This window comes from Toxorhynchites rutilus, chromosome 3 (assembly GCF_029784135.1).
Source record: "Toxorhynchites rutilus septentrionalis strain SRP chromosome 3, ASM2978413v1, whole genome shotgun sequence".
In the NCBI taxonomy this organism is placed as follows: domain Eukaryota; kingdom Metazoa; phylum Arthropoda; class Insecta; order Diptera; family Culicidae; genus Toxorhynchites; species Toxorhynchites rutilus.
In genome coordinates, this window is record NC_073746.1 from 294,053,369 (window position 1) to 294,074,959 (window position 21,591).

Consider the following 21,591-nt stretch of genomic DNA (forward strand, 5'->3'; position numbering starts at 1 on the left):
CCGCCACCACCAGTGCGATACAGCTCTCCAGATGTTCACCCAAGTCGTCAACCAATCGACGCAGCCACTGCAGCTCTTGCAAACATTCGCCTAGCGCGATGTACTTCGCTTCAGTGCTGGATAGGGACACACACGTCTGCTTCCTGTTTCCTCAGCCAACTAGTCCGCCACCGAACTTGAAGATGTGGCCAGTTTTCGACTTCCTGTTGTCGACTTCACCGGCCCAGTCCGCGTCTACGAAGCACTCCAATTGAAGGTTGCTACCGCTCGTGGATGCAGCTCGTGATCCGCCGTACCTTTGAGGTAACCTCGTTTCGACCTCGTTTCAATCCGCCATGTTTGGTTCGGTGACCCGCCGCCCGGAAATGGATGTGGAGATCGCTATGTCCGGGCGCGTACTGACAGAGAAGTACAACAAAGCACCAATTAGACTATGGTACTGTTGTTCATCTACCAACGAGTCACTGTCCCCCTCCCTTTGTTGCACGAATCCTGTCACCGTCGGAACCCGGGAGATTTTGCAGTTCCCCATGTTCAGAATCTTCGCCATGTATAACATCTGGTTCAAGACATACCGACCCGCTTGCTGTCGTACGTGGATTCCAAGAAAGAACATGAGGTCACCCAGCTCCGTTATCTTGAAACTTCTCTTCAGCGCTCCGACCAGTAATCGAGAGTCCTGCTCCGTCTTGCACACAACCACGATATCGTCCACATAAATCAGGATAAACGTAAACACACCGTCGAATTCCGCAGGTAGAGACACGGATCAGCTGCTGATGGGTAGAACCCAATTTCCTTCTGTACCGCATCGATTCGCTGGTTCCACACCCGCGCCGCTTGCTTCAGTCCGTAGAGACTTCGCTTCAAAGAGCACATCGTATCAGGATCACTGTTCGAGTACCCCGGAGGCTGCTTCATGAATATCTCCTCCCGCAGGGCGCCATACAGGTATGCTGTCTTTATATCGATTTGTTTGACCAACAGTCGCCGTTTGCTCGCTACTGTCAGCACAGTACGGAACGTGATCTGCTTCACCACTGGTGCGAAAACCTGATCCTAATTAGTTCCGTACTTTTGGGAGAAACCCTATGCGACCAACCTGGCCTTGTATCGCACGTTCTCCCCGGACTTGTTCTCCTTGCACTTGAACACCCACTAACAGCCTACCACGTTGCGCCGTTGGGGTAGCTTGGTGAGGATTCACGTTTTGTTGTCCCGGTGGGAGGCCATTTCCTCGTCCATGGCCGCATTCCACTTTTCGCTGTTCGGACTCACAATCGCTTCGTTGTACGTTTTTGGCTCTGCGTTCGTGTTCACTGCCAGACTAATCGTGCATGTGGCGAACCGCTCCGGTGGAACTCCAATGTTTGCTCTCTGCGACCGTCGCACGTCATCAAGTGCTGCCGTGACCATGCAACTATGCTTGGTAGTTTGAATTGGTCAACTTGACAATCTCGATCGATTTTCACAATTCCAATTTCTTATCATTCACGGAGTTTTTCAATGCGAGAAAGAGGTGGTAGTCGCTTGGTGTCAGGTCCGTACTATATGGCATTGAAAGTTCCCAACCATGCCCCCGGAGTTTTCTGAATTTAGTGTTTGGCGATACGAAAACGGAAGCCTTTAAAATCCCACCAAATACACAGTAGATCCTTTCTGGCCGCTAGTCCTGGCTTGAACACCGTTAGAGCTGATCACCGCGCTTTGATCACGATCCTTCTTATCACAATATTGTCGTATGTGACTAACTTCTCATCCCCAGTCACCATCCGTTTAAGAAATGGGTCGATTTCATTCCGTTTGGCCAAGGCTTCGCAGATGGAAATTCGTTCCATCATGTTTCTGGTGTTAAATGGTATGTAGCCCAAACATCGAGCTTCTAATTAAATCCAGCCTTGATAAATGATTTATAATTGTGAAGGACGGATATTTTGCTGTCAAAACGGGGCCCACGAAAAGGTAATTTGAGTTTCGGTAATAGGAAAATAAAATGTTGAACTATAGTCCCGCAAAGACGATAAAAATTTTATTACACAAACGATTAGATATCAAAATTTTTCAAGTGATCAGAATGACTATTTGCAAAGTGAATTAAGCGTTTTAGTTTCCTCTTTTTCTAGATGGCATACAGATGGATTTTCATGAGCAAGAAATATTCACTCCTGCAGTACCATTTTGTACATCTCCTTTCCTGTCACCCCCAGTCCGGTGACCTTGAAGAGCGCACCAGCGGGCGGCTCCTGATTGTTGGTGTGTGCCGTAGTCACAAACAGTTCATCCAGATTCGGCCCCCCAAAGGACGCGGATGTTACTTGTTTAGCGGGAATAACAATTTCCTGTTCGATGTTCTTTGTCCTAGGGCGGAAAATGATATATGCATATATTTATTTGTATTGATCGCAGAAATATGTGTGACTTACTTTGCATTCAACTTCAGAAGTTTCGATCCTCCCCATGTGGCTACAAATAGATTCCCGTCTACATCGCTGGTCATTCCATCCGCGACGAAACCGGGACTCTTTCCGTCAACCCTCAAATCTACCAAAATGGTTTCATTGCGCAAATCGCCGTTCTCCAGCACGTCAAACTCCTTCACGTCCAGTGCTCCCGAGTCGATGTAGTAAAACTTACCCGTCCGCTCATCCCACGTGAGCCCATTAGAGATATTGATGCCTCGTTTCTGCTCGTAAAACTTTCCTCCCACCTTGCCCTCGAAGCGGTAGAGTTTACCCTCATTCTGGTCGAAGATATCACCCAGAGTTTCGAGTCGCATTGTACCCGCGTAGAGACGTCCCCGGGGATCCACTTTACCATCGTTGAAGCGTACATGCTTCTCCGAATCTCCCAAATCACCTACGGTCTTGACGAACGTAGCTTTGTTGGCCTTCCCATCCCAGCTAACCAGAATCAGTTTATTGCCTGATCCAATGATGTATTGGTCCGACTTGCCCTGGATGAGGATGATCGGGGAAATGGGCGAGATGCCATCTGTAGTAGGAGAATCAGATTTTTTTTGAGCGACAAAGAAAATGTAGGATATCATTTACCAATCGTGGCACTGTAGGTTTTATTGTCAGCATAATCATAGCGAAGAATGGCCGCTCCATTGATATCTACGTAGAAAACACTCCGCGTGGCTGCATCCCATACCGGACCCTCTCCGAGCTGACACAGTGGACCCGGAAGCTGCTCGACCTTATATTTGGCAGCCATCTGTGAATTAAGCTATAAATAAAAGGAAATTTATGATTTTTCTTCCAGTGGGAGAAACAGCCTTTGTACACATCGGCTATCAACGTATAAATAAATATTGTGCACTTTTCGAACGAAGTTCTATACCCTTATTAAAATTCGGTCAATCGCGAAAAGAATGCAGCAAACAATCGTGAGTTTGCACGATGAATCATTTTACACTCCCCGACCATCTTCATTCGGGACTGATAGTGAACATAATAAAATTAATTCAATTAATGAATACTCATTTGGAAAGATCGCACGAAACAAAAGAACGAGTGAGTCAAAATAGACTGAATCTGCGTGTATTTTTTTTCCCTTGTACTCTTTTCGTTAACAGCATTCAAGTGCACATGAATCCACCTTCCCGCTCACCAAGAACTTGCGTTAATATGGCCTTTTGCGTTGGCTTAGATCGTTTCATACTAGAAACAAAAAAAATGTCATTACAATAGCGCACAGGAAACAACTCGATTTCAACTATCAACCTATATTTTACTGCCGCGATCGAGGCTCAATGATTGCTACTTAAGTGAAAAACGAACGATTTTACAGAGACACTCGCTGGCTCAAGCAAAAGTTTCCAATTTGATCCTATCACCATCTAACGTCATTCCAAGAGGCAAATGAGGGAATGCAAAATTCTCTGAGAATAGATGAGCGTAATCGAGACAGTATTTTTCCGTTCAAATCGAGAATGAACTTTGCGAAGATTATAGATGAATGTTTTCTGTCTCAAATAAAGTGAGGCATAAACGGAGAATAGAAGGGTGAGTTTTATCTGTGGATGAGTGTTGTTGGACGAATTTCGATGCGATTTTGCCTATACCTGCTCTTATGTCGACCTTTAACAGAGTTTTGCAGAGATGGAATCCTTCGTTTCCATAAGCCGTTCACCTGCACACCGCCGAAGATAGTTCTTAACCAACGATGTTGAAATACTCCGAGTGCTCGCAGGTACTCTTCGAGTATTGTCCACGTTTGGTGCTCGCAGAGAACAACCGAGTGATTTTTCATATGGGACTTTCTGCGAAATGTTGATTTGCACGATAAAATACCCTATGCAAAATATTAGCTCATTCGGACTTCATTTACTGATGTCGCAGATGTCAAAATTTTAGTTTTTCGAAAACCGAAAAATCATCCAAGAGGGGAAGGGGGGATTGATGGGTAAAGGAAACCAAGGTTAGGCAAGTCCCGTTTGAAAAATTCGAAATTCACTTTTTTCCCATACATCGATTGGCACTCTGATATCTATTTTAGGTTTAAACTAACAAATAGTTGCAACACCATGAAAAAAAAAATGCGGCCTTGGCCCAAATACGCTTCAATGGTGTGGGAGAAACAATTATCTGACTTCTCTCATAACAAAGAACGATCAACATTTTTCTGGCTGACGCTGCTAAATAATTATAATTAAAATACGAATATTGGGAGAATAAAATGAACAAAATTCTGAATCCCATTATATGGTGGTAATTAGACATTTGTTTGAATCAAAAATTTAAAAAAAATTAAAAGTAAAAGATTATACAGATCTTGAGGTGGATGAATTCGGTTTTGTTATGAGTTGTAGAAGGTATTAGGATTCAACAGAATCGTAGAAAGGATTCTTACTAAATGATTTAAACATTGACATATACTATTCAAATGAATAGAACAGAGCTGAGAACAAGAGCATGCCAGATGTCGATTTTTATTCATAATCTTGTTTGACTATCTCTAAAGTAATTTATAAAAAAAATAATTACATTTCCATATGTACAATAATACATTATTCTCGAACAACCAATGTCCTGGAAAAAAGGTAATGAAGATGGTCGAGTTTCGAGCGACATAGCATGCGCTGCCATAACTATTTCGCAAATAGTAACGTCAGTCGTTGTGTTAATCTTTGATTGCCCACCGCATCCATGTGAAAATGATATTTTCTGGAAGTAATTTATCAATGAGGCTTATGTGATAGCGTGGAGTGAATATTAGTGAAATCACGTCGAAAAAGACGGAAAAAAGTAATATTTTCATGCGGCATTTTCACTCCCCCACGTTCATAGAAACAAACGAAGTTTCATTATTTCACCGTTGTGAAGTTGATTTTTCGAAGGCTCTCAGTGTCGATGTGTATGTTGTGAGATAATAATCGCCAATTAATCAAAATTTAACCGAAAATGTCACTGTTTTCGAGAACTAAGTATACGACTGCTCCCTGGACCTTTTTACCACATTAATAATCGAAATAAGCCACGATATAATTGTCATCTGTTAAAAAACAACCAGTTGAATGATTTCATGAGAATTTGGCCCAAATTATCATGCAACCGTGAGTACTTTCAACATTGTTTTGTTTCTTTCATATACATTCCATACTGAATGCAAATAATTACGACACGATATTTTGCTTAAGAATACAGATATACTTCGCCTACTTCTCCACCTCTATATGTACCTCATTGTCGAACAACCAAGTATTTCTAATCATCTTTGAACCGTTTGATTCAACAAACTAACGTACCAAACAAATGAGTCCTGGCATGATCCCAGATGGTTGGCATCGAAATACCGGATCATTGAGATATGAGCGCAAATCTGTCATTTTAAAACATATGCTTAATCAAATTGAATACTATTTCTTACATTGTAATAATTTCACCTACATAACGTTCAAACGCCCGAAATTATACAACCGACATTTCTCTTCTAAACGGGAATGAGCATTATCACTTCACGGAGTTTATTTCTACATGCAACTGTCCGTGACAATATCATCATTAAGATGCACATCGCACAAAGATTAAGTGAAGTGTAAGTGTAGTGAAAGCGGACGTGGAAGTGATGTTCGTGATCAGGCCCAATGCGTCTCCGTATCCTTATATCTCCGTCGGATATTACCATTGAGCCAAGGTAGACAAATTGGTCCAATACCTCGAACTCGTCGCCAACAATCTCTACACCACTGCCTAATCAGGCCCTGTCGTCCTCGGATCCTGAAGTCAGCATATAGTTGGTTTTAGACGCATTAATTTTCAGTCCAACTCTCTCTGCTTCGTACTTAGGTCTGGTGTAATGTTCAGCAATCGTCTCAAATATTCTTCCGACAACGTACACGTCATCAGCGAAACGGATGAATTGACTGAATAGCCGCTCGACTCATAATACCCTTTAACGCAATGTTGAATAGTAGGCAAAAGAGTCCATCATCTTGACAAACCCCCTGCAGGACCCCAATAAATATGATAATCCACCCGATATTCGTATATTCGCAGCACAGACTGAGGATACGAGGTTACTTCTTCAACATCAGCATTATCACAGCCCCCATTTAGATAGCACCGATGACGATAGAGAAGCATTCTCACACGAAAACACGACATGAAAATCGTCAACAGTCGTTTAAACGTTCAGGTCGACCAAGAGAAGTTCAGGCCGGTAATTGATAGTTTCAGCGCCTAACCACGAAAACGGCCTAAGGCATATCGACTCCGCTGCCTCCAGGAACATGACAATATGTAGCAACTTCTTCAAGAACAGCCTGCAAAACCATTACACCTAGAGATTGTAGAAAATACGACATCTTTCCACATATCTGTGGTACGGCAAGCGAGAAGTGAAAGAAAAAATGTGCATACCTTTTTATTCAATACATCTTGTATAATATCCTTTGTTTCAGTACATATTTATCGCTCGCAAATACAAGACGTGAGAAGTATTAAGCTTGTTCACTACCGCGTACACGCGATCCGAAAGTCCACAGTTAATTCTTCTGTTGTTCGTCGGGACTGTATCCGTTGCGTTACTCGGTTGTTGGTTCTGCCCAATCCCCTCATCAGAGAACACATCAGCAAACGGAAACACAAATTGACCACGTTTTTATCGACGGTCGGCACTTCTCCGATATCATCGACGTCAGAACCTATCGTGGCACTAATATCGATTCAGACCACTACCTACCTACCACTACCATTTTTGATCAAGTTCGCTTTGAAAATTCGAGATGGCCTTTTTTATTCACTGAAAGAAATAATTAGTAAATATAACGAATTTTTTGGTAAATACTACCAATCTATAGTCATTTTCGACCGTACTAATAAACACATATGTCAAGCAGAACCATGATTCGGAAGCCCAATATCGGCTACATTTTCTCGCCGAAAATGCACGTATCAGAATTATATCCTTATTATACCTCCGTATTGCCTTATGGGAACAATGATAATGGTTAATACGCGCTTTTCTCACCAATTTTCAGATATGACAATATCCAAGCTTACTAATGTTATCGAGTAAAATATACTAATCTCTGGTAGGGATGCGGGTTTGTTGACAATATGTACAAAAAATTTGTACATTCTACTAATTTTGCATTACCAAATGTATTTAGTAGTTTTCGACCGAGGATTTTGAAACACACGCAATAATTTGTCGATATTTGCCTTGCATGAAACGTGCTGTGCCGGTTACGCTACATGCCTGATAGTATAATATTACCTGTATTCACACACACCATCAATGGCAACGTCGGAAAAATAAGTCCAAGAGAATAGTTGACGGAACGGTGAAGGGATAACGCACTTAAACCATCTACTAACAAATAACCGTCCATACTTTTTAAATCATCCTACAACCAAAATATAGAGCAGGGCTTCTCAAACTATTGTGGGCAATAGACCCCTTTTCCAGAATTAAGTGATACCTCAGACTCCTATAGCCAAATTAAAAAAAATCAATTTCTGGTTTTTGTCTTATTCCTGCAAAATTCTTACTAATTTAACGACTTTGCGGTTGGTTAACCTGTTATAAGGCCGTGACAACTATATTGTCACCCACAAAAAAATTTTTTTTCGTCGCGCTTAGAATATTATTTCAATATTTTGCTTAATCAAAGACTTCTAAAAGTATATGACAATACTTCATTTTTTTAGGGCTATTAAATTTTTTATTATTTGGGAGTCATTTTTATGTAAAAATGGCAATTCCAGAGCGCCGGTAGAAAATTCTGTTTAAATTCGTTGAACATGTAACAAGTTGATAAGTTTTTCACTGTAGGCGTTCTATTCAGGATCTGCTGTGTAAGTTCATGCAATTTCTTCAATAAAAAGGTGTATCTGATGAAAAAATCAAATTTTTTTTTTCCTTGTAAGTCTATATATCATTTCTCAAACATTTCTCTGGGAACCAGATTAGAAGAAAATCAGTGAACGATAGAATGGTTAGATTTTTTGCTTCTGAAGACATTGGACGGGTCCAGTAGTCAGATTTATCATAACCGAGTCGTTGAAGTTGACATTGATGCATTACAATAGCATTAAATTCGTTGAGCCGATCAACGGATATTTTTCCATCGTTCACGTACTCCCTAATGAGTAGTTCAGCCGTTGTCCCAATCTACACATTTTCCAAGCTCTCGTAATTTTGTTGATCAAACGCAACTTTATTCAGATCTTTTAGCGTTTGAATGAACTCATTTGTGGAAAAATATCTAATACCGTAGAAAGTCGTGAAATGCTCGAATGAAGAATCGGCAGGACTCTCACTTTGAAATAGCTTGTCCATGTAGTTGATCACTTTGAGTATGTATGACAAAAATGTTAAATAAATATTAGGCCACCACTTCCAGAATAGATTCGGAGTGGCTTATATCTGTCAAATACTCTTCGCACCACTGCTTCTAGTGAAAGCCATCTAGTCGCGCATAGATGCAGAAATTTCAAGGGTTTTAATTCAAGAATTTCCTGAGTCTCATCACACTTACTAGTCCACAAGGGACTGCAGCTGAGACAGCTATTGATTTACTCAATTTCAACTTTCAACAATTTCAACTTACACGCATACGAAGCAGAGCGTCAAGTGAGTTGCATGGTGAAGTCATGGTCCTTGCTCCATCAGCCCCATAGCCAATCAAATAAATTTGGTATGCGATTTTGTCCCTCTTGAACAACGAAACCATCTCGTCGTACAACGTTCTAGAATCCGTTTCGGTTCGTAATTTACCGTTCCATTCCTAATTTACGAACAGTATACCATCCTTCCAATAGCTAGTTCTGGCTACTAAGCTGCCGTTCTACGCATAGTTGTCCCCTGAAAGAGCATCTCAGCCTTTCACTGAGCAACGCATTTTGAATGCCCCCTTTCTTTGACATAACGTTTTTCCGAACGAAATAAAAACAAACGAAGTCAGAGTCACGTAAATGTTTACACCACCGATTTGAATATATTCGATCAAAAGTGGAACGAAGAGATGCCAGATGATTTAAAAACAAAGTCTGTAAAAACATGTGAATGTCTGTTAAAAATGTGTAAAAGTCTGTAAATGTGTGCAGATCTATAGAAATGTCTTTTAACGTTAATTTTCACATATTCATCAATACTTTGTGCATCGCGATGCACGTGAGATTGTATTTTGTATTTATATATACAACCATTCCATGCCAAACCGATATAGTGGTTCTCAGATTTTCGTCAAAAGTGGTAATTTTGTTCTATATCGCAAAACATTAGACCCGTATTTTTAATTTTTTCATTAGGGTGCCCATTTCCATTTTAGGGTGGTCCAAAAAATCATTTTTTTCCACTTTTTCCCAAAAATGATTTTTTTTCAAAAATTCATAACTTTCGAACCACATAACCGATTTAGATGATCGACATATCAAATTGAAGCCAATGAACTTTAATTGAAAAATATTGAACTTGCAGAGAATATGGATCCTATTTTCGTAACCATTGATTGTAGTCTTTTTTAAACGTTTTCATGGCTTTGGACTAGGGGGCGCCATATTTTTTTATATTTTTTCTTGGAAGCTGATAATTTTTTACATAAAAGATCTCGATATCAGAGATGCTATTTGTTTCGTTTTTGAGATATGATTTTTCAAAACTAATCGATGGTTCGAAAAACAATTTTTCCCACTACAAAAAGTCATAACTTCTGAACTATTGGACCGATTCATATCATCGACATATCAAATTGAAGCTTACGAGTAATTTTTTGAAAAATTATTACTTTTGCGAATATTTTTTTTTCAAATTTTGCTTATTGGCTTTTGCTATATCGATCATCTAAATTGGTTCAGTAGTTCAAATGTTATGGTTTTTTTGCGAAAAGTAATTTTTGGAAAAATGATTTTTCGAACCACCGGTTAACTTTGAAAAATCAAATCTAAAAAACAAAAAAAAATAGCATCTCTGATATCAAGATATGTTATGTAAAAAATCCTCAGCTTTCAAGAAAAAATATAAAAAAATATAGCGCCTTCTTGTCCAAAGTCATAAAAAAATAAAAAAAACGACTACAATCAATAATTACTAAAATAAAATTATTTTTTTCGCAAGTTAAATATTTTTTAATAAAAGGCTAGGTCATTAGTTTCAATTTTATATGTCGATTCAGTGATTCAAAAGTTATTTATTTTCATTTGTCATTTTTGGGAAAAAGTGGAAAAAAATGATTTTTCGGACCACCCTAAAATGGAAATGGGCACCCTAATGAAAATATAAAAAAAATACGGGTCCAATGTTTTGCGATAAAGAACAAAATTACCACTTTTGACGAAAATCTGAGAACCACTATATAGGTTTTGCATGGAATAGCTGTATATATACCCGGGAAACGTTGTTCTGCCATAAAAAATATTTCTAGTGAATATGTTAGTTGTAAAATAAAAAATAGCTTATGTGTTGTAAGTGTGTTTGAATGTTTCAACGATCTTCACATACATACATACACATACATAGGCGTTGTTATTTTTTATTGAAATCAGTATTTCTTCGTTGATATATTGAACATCCACCAAGGCTTGCGATCTTGTCGTTGGTGAAATTTATAAAAAATGCAGTGTATATTTTCCATCCGCCATGCAAGGCTATACAAGTGGCCGTGTGGTGATCGGCCATGAACCATGTCTGTGGTAACAATATCAAACAGTAACCCATATTTCGTCATAAGCAGACCCGAAAACAAATTTAAGTTGCTGAAAATAGAATGGAAATTTTTATTCGATGTTGTTTAAATACTTAGAAGACATAGTCCTGACCCTAACTTAACTATTTTTCTATAAATCTCCTTTTATTCCAGCAAATAATCTTATCCAGAACAGAAAATAATTATCAGAGACAATTTTCGTTCAAGATTTTTTCCCTATCTGCAGAGAATGCAATTTTTCATTAATTGTGAATAATCGTATCCTCTCTTTCGTCTGCAATGAGTCAAATACCTTTGATGTGATGAAAAGAGCCTCTTATTTTTCAAAAACCTGTGAAATATTGTTATATCCAAATAGCCTGCAACAAAAATAAAAAGTTTTACAGATATGTCTGTAAATTTATAAACATATTTGTAAATCTGGCATCTCTGGTGGTCTGAGAATTTATTGCAAGAAATCGCTTGAAAACATGCATACATTTGCTTGAAAATGAAGTGGATTGAGTCCGCACCACTTAGGCGCAAACTAACTTCGAAACCAACTCAATATAGTCAAATGTGATTGCAATTTTTTTTTGAGTTTGGAAAAATTGGACAAAGTGCGGAAAGTGTGGACTAGACAAAGTACGGTCTGAACATCTGGATGCTTTACCAAAGTCTGCAAGATTCCAGACAAATCTGGAAATCTGGCAACCGCGGGTTGAGCGGGTAAACTCGACATCATTTTCTCACCAAAATTCAACGAAATAAGTAGTTGTAAAGTTATTTAAATATTAATTTAGTTGTAAATATGTTAATACAAATTACTCACAAATACTGGAGTAGGAAATTGATTTTTGAAAAAAAGAATATAAAAATCGCACGATAAAGGTTGATAACGATAAAATACGATAAAATTTGAGAAATCAGTGTTTGAGATGAACCTGGTTACTTGCTTTCTATTTCTACTAATGTAATCTCTTGAATTAAATTAGTAAATGAGTGTATTCAAGTTCCAACAAATTTCAGAGCGCAAATGCGGAATGCGCTTGCCGAATTTCTCATCTCAAACGAACTTATCCGCGCTCATCTATTTGTTCAGCTTTTGAAAAATACTATAATAATTCTTTCTATTAGAAATCAAGTTGGATTACGTAACACAACTTATACTGTATCTTGAACGTTTCAAACAAGAACTTGTGTTAATTATTCAATTTTCATTCATGTCGACCGTTGAGAAACCAATATTGACCCCAAGAGGTCGATATTGACCACTTTGAGAAACCCTGATATAGAGTTTCGTGTTTTGAGATAGAATTGTTTTCGTCATTAAAATCAAATTTTGAGTATTTTTATGTTGTTGGGTTTTTTTTTTTAATTTGTCATAAAAAGTTCCATAACACTCCATCAACTTTATCGAATATTATGTTGTAGTTAATTAGCTGTTTTTCGAACTATGATTATTGAAGACCAATTAATATGGATATTATTATTAGTCGCAATTAAAAATTTTGACATGATAATGAATCAGCAAATTTGACACGAAGGATAAACTATTCTCTTGAATATCTCTCGTTTTATCTGAACAGCAAATCGGAGACCGGAACACGCCTACACCCAAACTAGCGTTGGCAGAAAACATGCCATCTTTGGCAGAAAAGATGCCATTTCATGGTCATGAGAGTCAAATGCGCAAAAAAATGAGCTATTTTGAAGCTTAAAAATGGTTTGTATGTATGCGTGCAGACATCTCTCTCTGCTTTCTTTTCACGTTTCATTTGGGATTGCGCAAAAAAAAAGTCCATACGACATCAATGGGGATCGAACCAAGGCCGGCTGGGATGCGAAGTTACTTTACACGACCACGCTATCCATATAGCTGCCAGCGCTATTATAAAGGAGCGTGATAATATTACACCTCATAAGCCGATAAGCCGATAAAGAAGAACATAAACGAGAATATATCTTTCTCTGTCTGGGCCGTGTATTTGGCAAAATATACGAAAAGCTTTCATTTAAATGTGTCTCCTGTTTCGCTCCCTCATATTGGCTCTAGCATGTATATCAGGGGTGGCCAAACTTTTGAGCATTGCGGGCGACTTATTGTTCAAATGTTAGGATGCGGTCTACCAAGATTGACTGTATCCAAAAGTCATTATAAAATGAATGTAGTACTAGACGCTTAAAACAAAAGTTAACTCTCTTGTACTCGCGCGCAGAATCATAACTCGTATACTCGCGCACGGTTTCACAGATTGTGCGTCTCTGTAATTTTGCTATTGTGCATTTTTAGGGCATTATTGGTATTTATTTATTTTTTCCTTGACAGAAAATTCCCCCGACCAAGACGGGAATCGAACCCCAACCCCCGACATGTTAGGTGTGACGCTAACCATTCGGCAACGGGAGCACAATAGCCCTTATTATGTAAATTGAATCAAACGGTCAATTCGATTCTACGCCTACTATCACACCGAACAAATTTTAGTGGTTTGTAAATCGATAGAATCTTATCGAATCGAGTTCTTTTTCGAACACGAATTGCACATTTTGAAAGGTTGCTGAAATGTTTACCAAAGCAAAATATCAGGAATCCAACAAGCAAACCAAACAGCTCGAAAAATTATGCTGACAGCTTTCACCGACAGTATCTGTAAAAAAGAGCTAACGAGCAATATTCTGTTCAATTAGAATTACCTAATAGGACCCAGTATTTATTTTTTTCTTTATTTTAATTCAATATTTTAATTTTTAAATTTCTAATTTCTCGGTCATCACTATTGATCTACTCTTGACTATAATTCTTGAATGAAATCAGCACAATTAATTCACATTACTCATCATAGTTTTAGAAAACAATACTTCATTAAAACTCGCACTCATAATCTTGAAAGGCGAAAACTTTTCAAATAATTTAGTTTTTATTGATTTTTTAAACTGTATTTCGGATGTTAATCATTTAAAAATGATATGCCTGCAGAAAACATTATTAGAATTGGGCCTGATTCTCGAATACTCTTCGAATACACTTCACGGTGGAATCGGAATGAAACGTATTCGTGATGACAACGGTACGGTGTCGACATCTGGATACAAGATTAGTTTCCCACTAAACTTATCATTATAATATCAAACTATCTTCAGATGAAATTTTTATATAAGATTATTATATCACATGAAGAAAACAAAGTTTTCCACTCACATTGAATACCAGTTTGATACGAAAAAGTTAATTTTTATTAATGATTTTTTTTTATTTGAAAAGTGCTCATTCTGCCTGAAAACTCATTATTATCTTCGACACTTCACTAACTCGTAAGACGTAGTTCAATGGCGTGCCGTTTATTTCGTTTCCACTGTGAAGTGTATTCGAGAATCAGTCCCATTGTTCCTAGTGACAATTTCTTGCTTTATTACAAGTTATGGTCGAACAAATGGATGGGTTAATCTAGATTAACTAACAATCTGAAAATATTAAAACGGAAACTTTAATGCAGACATATCTACTCTAACAACAAATAAGTTTTATTGAGGTTAGCATCAACACGTTATAAAATGATCACGGCGAAAGGTGGAGAGATATTTAATCCATGGCGTTTGGAGGAGACACGGGCGGGCGACCGGTAGACCGCGGACTACCGTTTGGCCATCCCTGATATATATCATACAAATGATATACATGTATTGAGGAGTAGAACATTTTATGTTTTGACGTAGGACTACGTCTTTCATTTCTATACCGGGGTGTAAAAACAAAGTTTCGAAAACGAAAGCTTTACGCCGGAGACCGAGATTTTGAGCGTTAATAGCTCCTAAACAACTGAACGAAATGGTATGATAAACACTTCATTCGAAAGATAAAATGTCTACGCGTCATATACTTGTTACTTTTTGATCCAAAAACTTGTTTCAATAGTCTTAAAATTGCTTTCAAAACAGGCTATTGAAATCACCAATCGGTATATAAGCGAGCGGCGCTCGGAAATCCACTCAGTTCTAATTGAACAGCGATTGGAGCATGTTGTCGCTGTTGCGGTGAAGCTCTTTATTTATCATGAAAGCGCGGATGAACGGTGTCACCAAGAGCTGTTTGTGCACCCTAGGCCAGAAGGGAATCTATCAGGAGGAGAGTGATGCCACAAACGGTTCCCTGGGAAGACATCGCTACACACACATACACGCGCGGCTATTAACAGGTGGTTATCGAGTTGGCATTAACCACTGGTGGGCTTCCAGTATCGAGGAAAATGTGGAAATATCTAATCGTTACTGAAAATAATCTGCCAGTTCCTTTGGGAATTTTCAAAATATATTCATGTGAAAGAACTTAATTGAATGTTTTCTATCCATGTAACACTGTGACCAAATATGTTTCAATCAACTGCTATTAACAGGTGGTTATCGAGTTGGCATTAACCACTGGTGGGCTTCCAGTATCGAGGAAAATGTGGAAATATCTAATCGTTACTGAAAATAATCTGCCAGTTCCTCTGGGAATTTTCAAAATATATTCATGTGAAAGAGTTTAATTGAATGTTTTCTATCCATGTAACACTGTGACCAAATACATTTGGTTTTGTGGTTTTTCAATCAATCGCAATTAACAGGATAGCTTCAAAAGATTATTCTTCCCCATCAGTAGGATATTTCCGTATCCAATATTGTATGCGCCCGCAATCGATTATTGCTCATTCGCCGAAAGCTCCGAGCTCAGAGAGTTCATTCCCCTCTAGTTTGCCTTCCAAATTGCCATTGTAAACCACACCTTCTCTCGATTCAATCACACACAAAAAGCATACTTAAGCGATATTCTGGTGGTGAGACACATTCATTTTTCGTGAGGACATCGACAAGACAACATCGTTGCCTAACGTGCTGGAGGAGGTGGACGGCGAAGGATCGACACATACACGCGCAGAACTCTTTCCGTTAGGATGCCATTCAGCATCGAGAAAGTTCCGGAAAGATCTAATCATTGCTGGAAAATAATCTGCCAGTTCCTTTGGGAATTTTCAAAATATATTCATGTGAAAGAGTTTAATTGAATGTTTTCTATCCATGTAATACTGTGACCAAATATGTTTCAATCAAGTGCTATTAACAGGTGGTTATCGAGTTGGTATTAACCACTGGTGGGCTTCCAGTATCGAGGAAAATGTGGAAATAACTAATCGTTACTGAAAATAATCTGCCAGTTCCTCTGGGAATTTTCAAAATATATTCATGTGAAAGAGTTTAATTGAATGTTTTCTATCCATGTAACACTGTGACCAAATACATTTGGTTTTGTGGTTTTTCAATCAATCGCAATCAACAGGATAGCTTCTGAAGATTATTCTTCCCCATCAGTAGGATATTTCCGTATCCAATATTGGATGCATAAAACCTTGTGCCTCCAACGTAACGCTCTCGTTTTCGAAGTTCTCCAAATATTCATTCATTCAGAATGAATTCAGATTCAACTTCATACAAATGATCTCTAAATCAACGATAGTCCTACGTCACCCTTGCGGTTATACCATAGATATAACCCACTTCCTGTTTTCTTTCAGCTCATTAAATGTAATAAATCGGGATGCCAGAAAATGTGCTAGCAATTAACTTTGGGTCTACGATGTAATTCAACGAACATTCAACGGAGTTGGAAATCACTCATGCGAATTGATGGAAAAAATGGGAGTGTTTTGTGGATACCCTGACTAAGTGGTAAGCGGCGAAAAAGCTGATCATACACACACTGCGGCGTCGGTTACAGTTCCCGTTCAAGCCGGGGATTTGTTTTGATGCGATGAAGCGATTAGAAACGTAGGTGATTTATGCGTCCGAGATGAGTTTACAGTTGATCCTTTGAACAATTGAGAAATGCAGCCGATGAACATGAAATTTGTGGCATAAGATGCAATCTACTCGAATCGATAGCTTTGTACACTTTTTATCAATAAGTGTTATCTAAGGCTTCTATCAACTGATTAATTTTACATTCAGTTTGCACCATTCCATCGCCAATACTCATACGATAAAGCTTTGTCGTCATAAATGACCTCCCACAAACGGAATGATATGGAAAATAAAATTTTCGAATGTTTCCAGATCCCCTGTTCAGTCATTATGCACCTAACATATTCGAACCGGAAACTCATTCATTCCCAAAAGATGAGAACAATTTAAATACTCACACTAATATCAAACGACTTCTGACAGAAGATCGTTTATCTTGTGTGCATCATACATACACACAACCTAACATCAGTGATTTACATTGCGCAATGCATCGAACTTCGAACGATCGTGACCTCCCTGACAGAAACAACACAACACAAAAAAAACAACACAGATGCACTTTTAATGAACAAAACATATCGCGACATATCATTTAATTATATGGCCTCTACCACCAGTCGGAGAGATAAGTGCACAGTCAGACTTCAATATAAAAACAAGCGATAAAACCTATTCTAGCACTTACACCTTCCAACGTCATTAAAAGCCAAACCACAACTGATATGAGCTTCATCATTTTGTCACTTTGGTGCAGCATCTCTTCGTTGTATCAATCCGTTATCGTTGCACAACACCCAACCGCGTAGAAAAGATAATCGATGCGACAAATTAACCGCGCTTGTTCAATCAATCCAACATGCGGTCGACCTGCTAGCTCGAGCAAAACTGAATTTTAAGATCAATATGTTTACGATTGTATGTTTTAAATACGCGATCACAACCAGGTGTCGATTTGGCCTTGCCGTTAGAGATTGTATCATTACTGAGTGAATGGTTTTCGTTTCATCGCTCTGTGAGAAAACTAAACAGTTGTGAATTCACACCGAAACAATTGTAAAATTTATTTGCCTTTTTCTTTCAACACTATCTTGTACATTCCTTTACCCTTTGCCCCTAATCCTGTGATTCTGAAGAGGGATCCCGAGTTTGGAGGGCGCTCATTTTCAAGCCATTTGCGTTGAGGGTTGTCAAACAAGGCGGTGCCAGCGGTTGTGACATATAATTCATCCAGCTGTGGTCCCCCGAATGCCACCGAGGTCACCTGTGAGACCGGTAGCTTTATCTCCTGTTCGATCTTTTTGGTCTTCACATTGATCTTGCAGATCATCGCTCCGCCCCAAGTCGCAACGTACAAATTTCCCTCCGTATCGTTCGTCATTCCGTCTCCAACAAAACCCGGATTTCGGCCATGCACGCTGAAACGTAGCAGAACCTTCTCGTTCAGCAGATCTCCCTTCCCATCGACATCGAACTGTTTTATATCAAAAGTACTCGAGTCGATGTAGAACATCTTGTTTGTTTCTTCGTCCCAAGTGATTCCGTTGGAGATACCAATTCCATCTTTCTGCTCATGAAATCGTCCTCCGACAATCCCATCGTAACGATACAGTGTACCAACCTTTGCGTCGAACACATCGCCTTGACCCATCGCCAGCATTGTTCCAGTGTACAGCCGACCCTGCTTGTCCACCTTGCCATCGTTGAACTGCAATGCCTCATTTTCCGTCTCCAGCCTAGCCACGGTCTTCAGAAATTTCCCCTGCGTAGATTTTCCATCCCAACTGATTAGCGATAACTTTGTGCCAGTGCTCAGCAGGAACTCGCCGGGGCGTCCCTCTACCAGAAAAATGAATGAAATTGGTGACAAGCCATCTGAAATCAAAACGTTAGCGAAGCAATGACCACTTGTGCGTTCGTGCACGTGTATAATCTCTACCGACGGTGGCGCTAAAGGTTCTCTTAGCAGCGTAATCGTACCGATGAATTGAGGCTCCCAAAATATCCACGTAGTACAGACTTTGAGACTCCTCGTCCCAGATAGGCCCTTCGCCCAACTGACAAATGGGACTGGGTAATTGTTCTACCTTTACCGGCATTGTAACTGTTGGGAGGCGGAGTGAGTGAGAAGCTGCCAACTCGACTGCAGCTCATTATATAGCTTCGTCTTACATCAGACACATGCATACTTAAAAATGTAATCATTCAAAGATTGAATGTGTCGAAACGAATGCATTTGTGTATTTACTTTTTACTTACTTCGTTGCATTGACCCTTTGCGTTCGTATCAAATTTGGGCACGGGTGTCGTACTGGTCGGAATTATTTTTTCTTGAAAATGCAGTTATACACGCAAGATAATGTAAATATAAACATTTTTTATTTTTTTGTGAACTATATATAAACAATATAATAATTTAACAATGTATTTTAATGTGAAGTTTTTATATAAAATTTATATTTCCTAATTCGCCTTCATGTGAAATCTTTGGAAACGGTCTCCAAGAGTAAATCATATGAAGTATAATCAATACATAATTTTATTTTTATTATCTGTTGGATATGATACTTTTTTGCCAGCGATGCAATTAATGTGTAATTAATGTCAGCAATGTGTATCCTAAAAAATCAGAACTTTTTACTTTTAAAAAACAAAGACTTTTTAAACTTGAAATTATTCAAATGACGTAAGACACTTATGCAAACAATTATTCTGCTCTTAAAGACAACTTCAACATAATTTGAACCAGTTACTCAAATAATGATTTCTACGTATCCGAAATGATCTGAACTTCTCACTTTAGGCGAACAAAGATTTTGTCGCTTGAGGCACTTATGCGATTATCCAAATAACATGAGACATTTATACAAACAGTTGTTCTGATACTTATGGACAATCGTTTCCATCACACCAAAGTGTTACAATGGCTAAATTCAACTGTTATGATTTTTGTCCCACATTCCTATGCACTCTACGCACTGTGCGTTGTCTTGTGTGGGTGACTACTTTGTTTGGTATTGAGTACCGTTATCTGTTACTCATAGGACCGCCGTATTGATTCGTGAACAGGTTCACTAGACATAAAGCATCGTTTACGAATAGCACAAACTGATACTTGGTTGAGTAAAATTTAAGATTAGCACGGTTTCTTGCTGTTGTGGCTGAGAGCAGACAAACGACCACAAAGAGTTAAAACATAATCTGATTACTAGCAAATATTTGTTAGCTCGTTGAATGAGATTAAGGTGAAGGTGGAAGCTAGCCACAAATGGCTGCCACAATGGCGCTCATTTCTTTCATCTCCCTCCCTCACCTCTCGCCCGAAAATCAATAATTTTGCGAAACAGTGTGAAGAAAATGATCGTTTTCGCACACTTCCCATCAAGTAATATCAACCAAACTCTAATCGATTACTCACAAGATATTAAATTTTCATCTGCTTTCGCACCGTATAGTGAAGAACGTCGGAAAACTCGAGCAAGTGCTCTGAAAGTTAAATTTTCGTTTTTCAATCTTCTGCAATGGTTTTGTTTGTATTGTTGGAAGCATCGTTATTTTTTCGACACTGATGCCAAACAACATCATCGAAACAGCTATAAAAACCACGCATTAAAATGTTATTCCGGAGTCATAGCGTCCCATGTCATGAAAATCAATAGAATAAAATTGTGTTGATATCAATACAATTATTATTTTTACGTTTAATGGGTCTATAATGTAAGTTTTAGCAACTTTAACATTGGGTAAGAAAATTGTATTGCAGAGCTCGGAACACTGCCACGGCTGCCTATGCTTTCAAAAACAGTAAACGGAAAAGTATTAAATTCAATCTAAATGCCTCGGCCAACGAAGAGAAGGGTTTAGGCTTTCCAACGTGAATATGTGAAAACAATACGATCAACGAAGGAAAATATTAAGGAATTATCAACATCGAGTTACTATGCGGAAGAACTTGTTAATACCAAAAGTGCCCCAATTCGCATGTGTTATAAATTTGCTCATGTTACGCTCGCGTATAATCAGAATCATATGCAAATGCACCTTTTATATATATTTATATTTGCAATTGTTCATCGGAACATATCGTTCATACATTTTACTTTAGTATTGAACTAGGTAGTGCGGACTGAATCAAAACGGCTGTCAAAAAAGATCCAATTGAAATGTCAAAAGAGATCCAACGATCAGGAGTGTTATTTTTCTTATGATAATCAACACTATAAAAGAGGTATTGTTGTCAAGGGCAAAAATAATTAGAATTATAAAATGAACGAGCTACATTTTTCCGTCAATTGTTTAATTAACCATTGCATCTCTGAAAGAGCATCTCAACCTTTCACTGAGCAACGCATTTTTAATCTCCCCTCCCTTTGACATAACGTTTTTTCCGAACGAAATAAAAACAAACGAAGTCAGAGTCACGTAAATGTTTACTCCTGCGATTTGAAAATATTCGATAAAAAGTGGAAGGAAGAGATGCCAGATGATTTTTGAAAAAAGTCTGTAAAAACATGTGAATGTCTGTTAAAAATGTGGAAAAGTCTGTAAAAGTGTACAGATCTATAGAAATGTTTTTTAACGTTAATTTTCACATATTCATTAATACTTTGTACATCGCGATGCACGTAAGATTGTATTTTGTATATATATACAGCCATTCCATGCCAAACCAATATAGTGAT

At 38.4% G+C, this 21,591-nt stretch overlaps 2 protein-coding genes across 4 annotated transcripts; both read right to left on the reverse strand.

Moving 5' to 3' along the window:
* Positions 1–2,011: 2,011 nt before the first annotated feature.
* Positions 2,012–17,809, reverse strand: LOC129778583 (regucalcin-like). Of its 3 annotated transcripts, none has more exons than XM_055785556.1 (4): positions 17,598–17,809; positions 3,051–3,228; positions 2,424–2,991; positions 2,012–2,358 (listed from the first exon to the last, which is right to left on the reverse strand). In XM_055785556.1, exons 1-4 carry the CDS (start codon positions 17,667–17,669, stop codon positions 2,160–2,162), a joined length of 1,017 nt encoding a protein of 338 aa, XP_055641531.1. In that variant the 5' UTR covers positions 17,670–17,809; the 3' UTR covers positions 2,012–2,159. The 3 variants fall into 3 exon arrangements, with proteins under 3 accessions (XP_055641531.1, XP_055641532.1, XP_055641534.1); XM_055785557.1 differs by lacking the exon at positions 17,598–17,809 and adding an exon at positions 17,308–17,455; XM_055785559.1 differs by lacking the exon at positions 17,598–17,809 and adding an exon at positions 3,343–3,499.
* Positions 17,810–17,941: 132 nt separating this feature from the next.
* Positions 17,942–19,038, reverse strand: LOC129778584 (regucalcin-like). The gene is made up of 2 exons (XM_055785560.1): positions 18,849–19,038; positions 17,942–18,784 (listed from the first exon to the last, which is right to left on the reverse strand). The coding sequence occupies exons 1-2, from the start codon at positions 19,006–19,008 to the stop codon at positions 17,973–17,975; spliced, it is 972 nt and encodes a 323-aa protein (XP_055641535.1). The 5' UTR covers positions 19,009–19,038; the 3' UTR covers positions 17,942–17,972.
* Between the last annotated feature and the right edge of the window lie 2,553 nt (positions 19,039–21,591).

Coding starts and splice junctions, on each gene's coding strand:
- LOC129778583 (XM_055785556.1), bottom strand. CDS start 17,669: ATGCTGCACCAAAGTGACAAAATGATGAAGCTCATATCAGTTGTGGTT. Junction 3,229..17,597: donor TTTTAATGACGTTGGAAGGT/GTAAGTGCTAGA, acceptor TTTTATTTATAG/CTTAATTCACAGATGGCTGC. Junction 2,992..3,050: donor AACCTACAGTGCCACGATTG/GTAAATGATATC, acceptor CTCCTACTACAG/ATGGCATCTCGCCCATTTCC.
- LOC129778584 (XM_055785560.1), bottom strand. CDS start 19,008: ATGCCGGTAAAGGTAGAACAATTACCCAGTCCCATTTGTCAGTTGGGC. Junction 18,785..18,848: donor AACCTTTAGCGCCACCGTCG/GTAGAGATTATA, acceptor TTTTGATTTCAG/ATGGCTTGTCACCAATTTCA.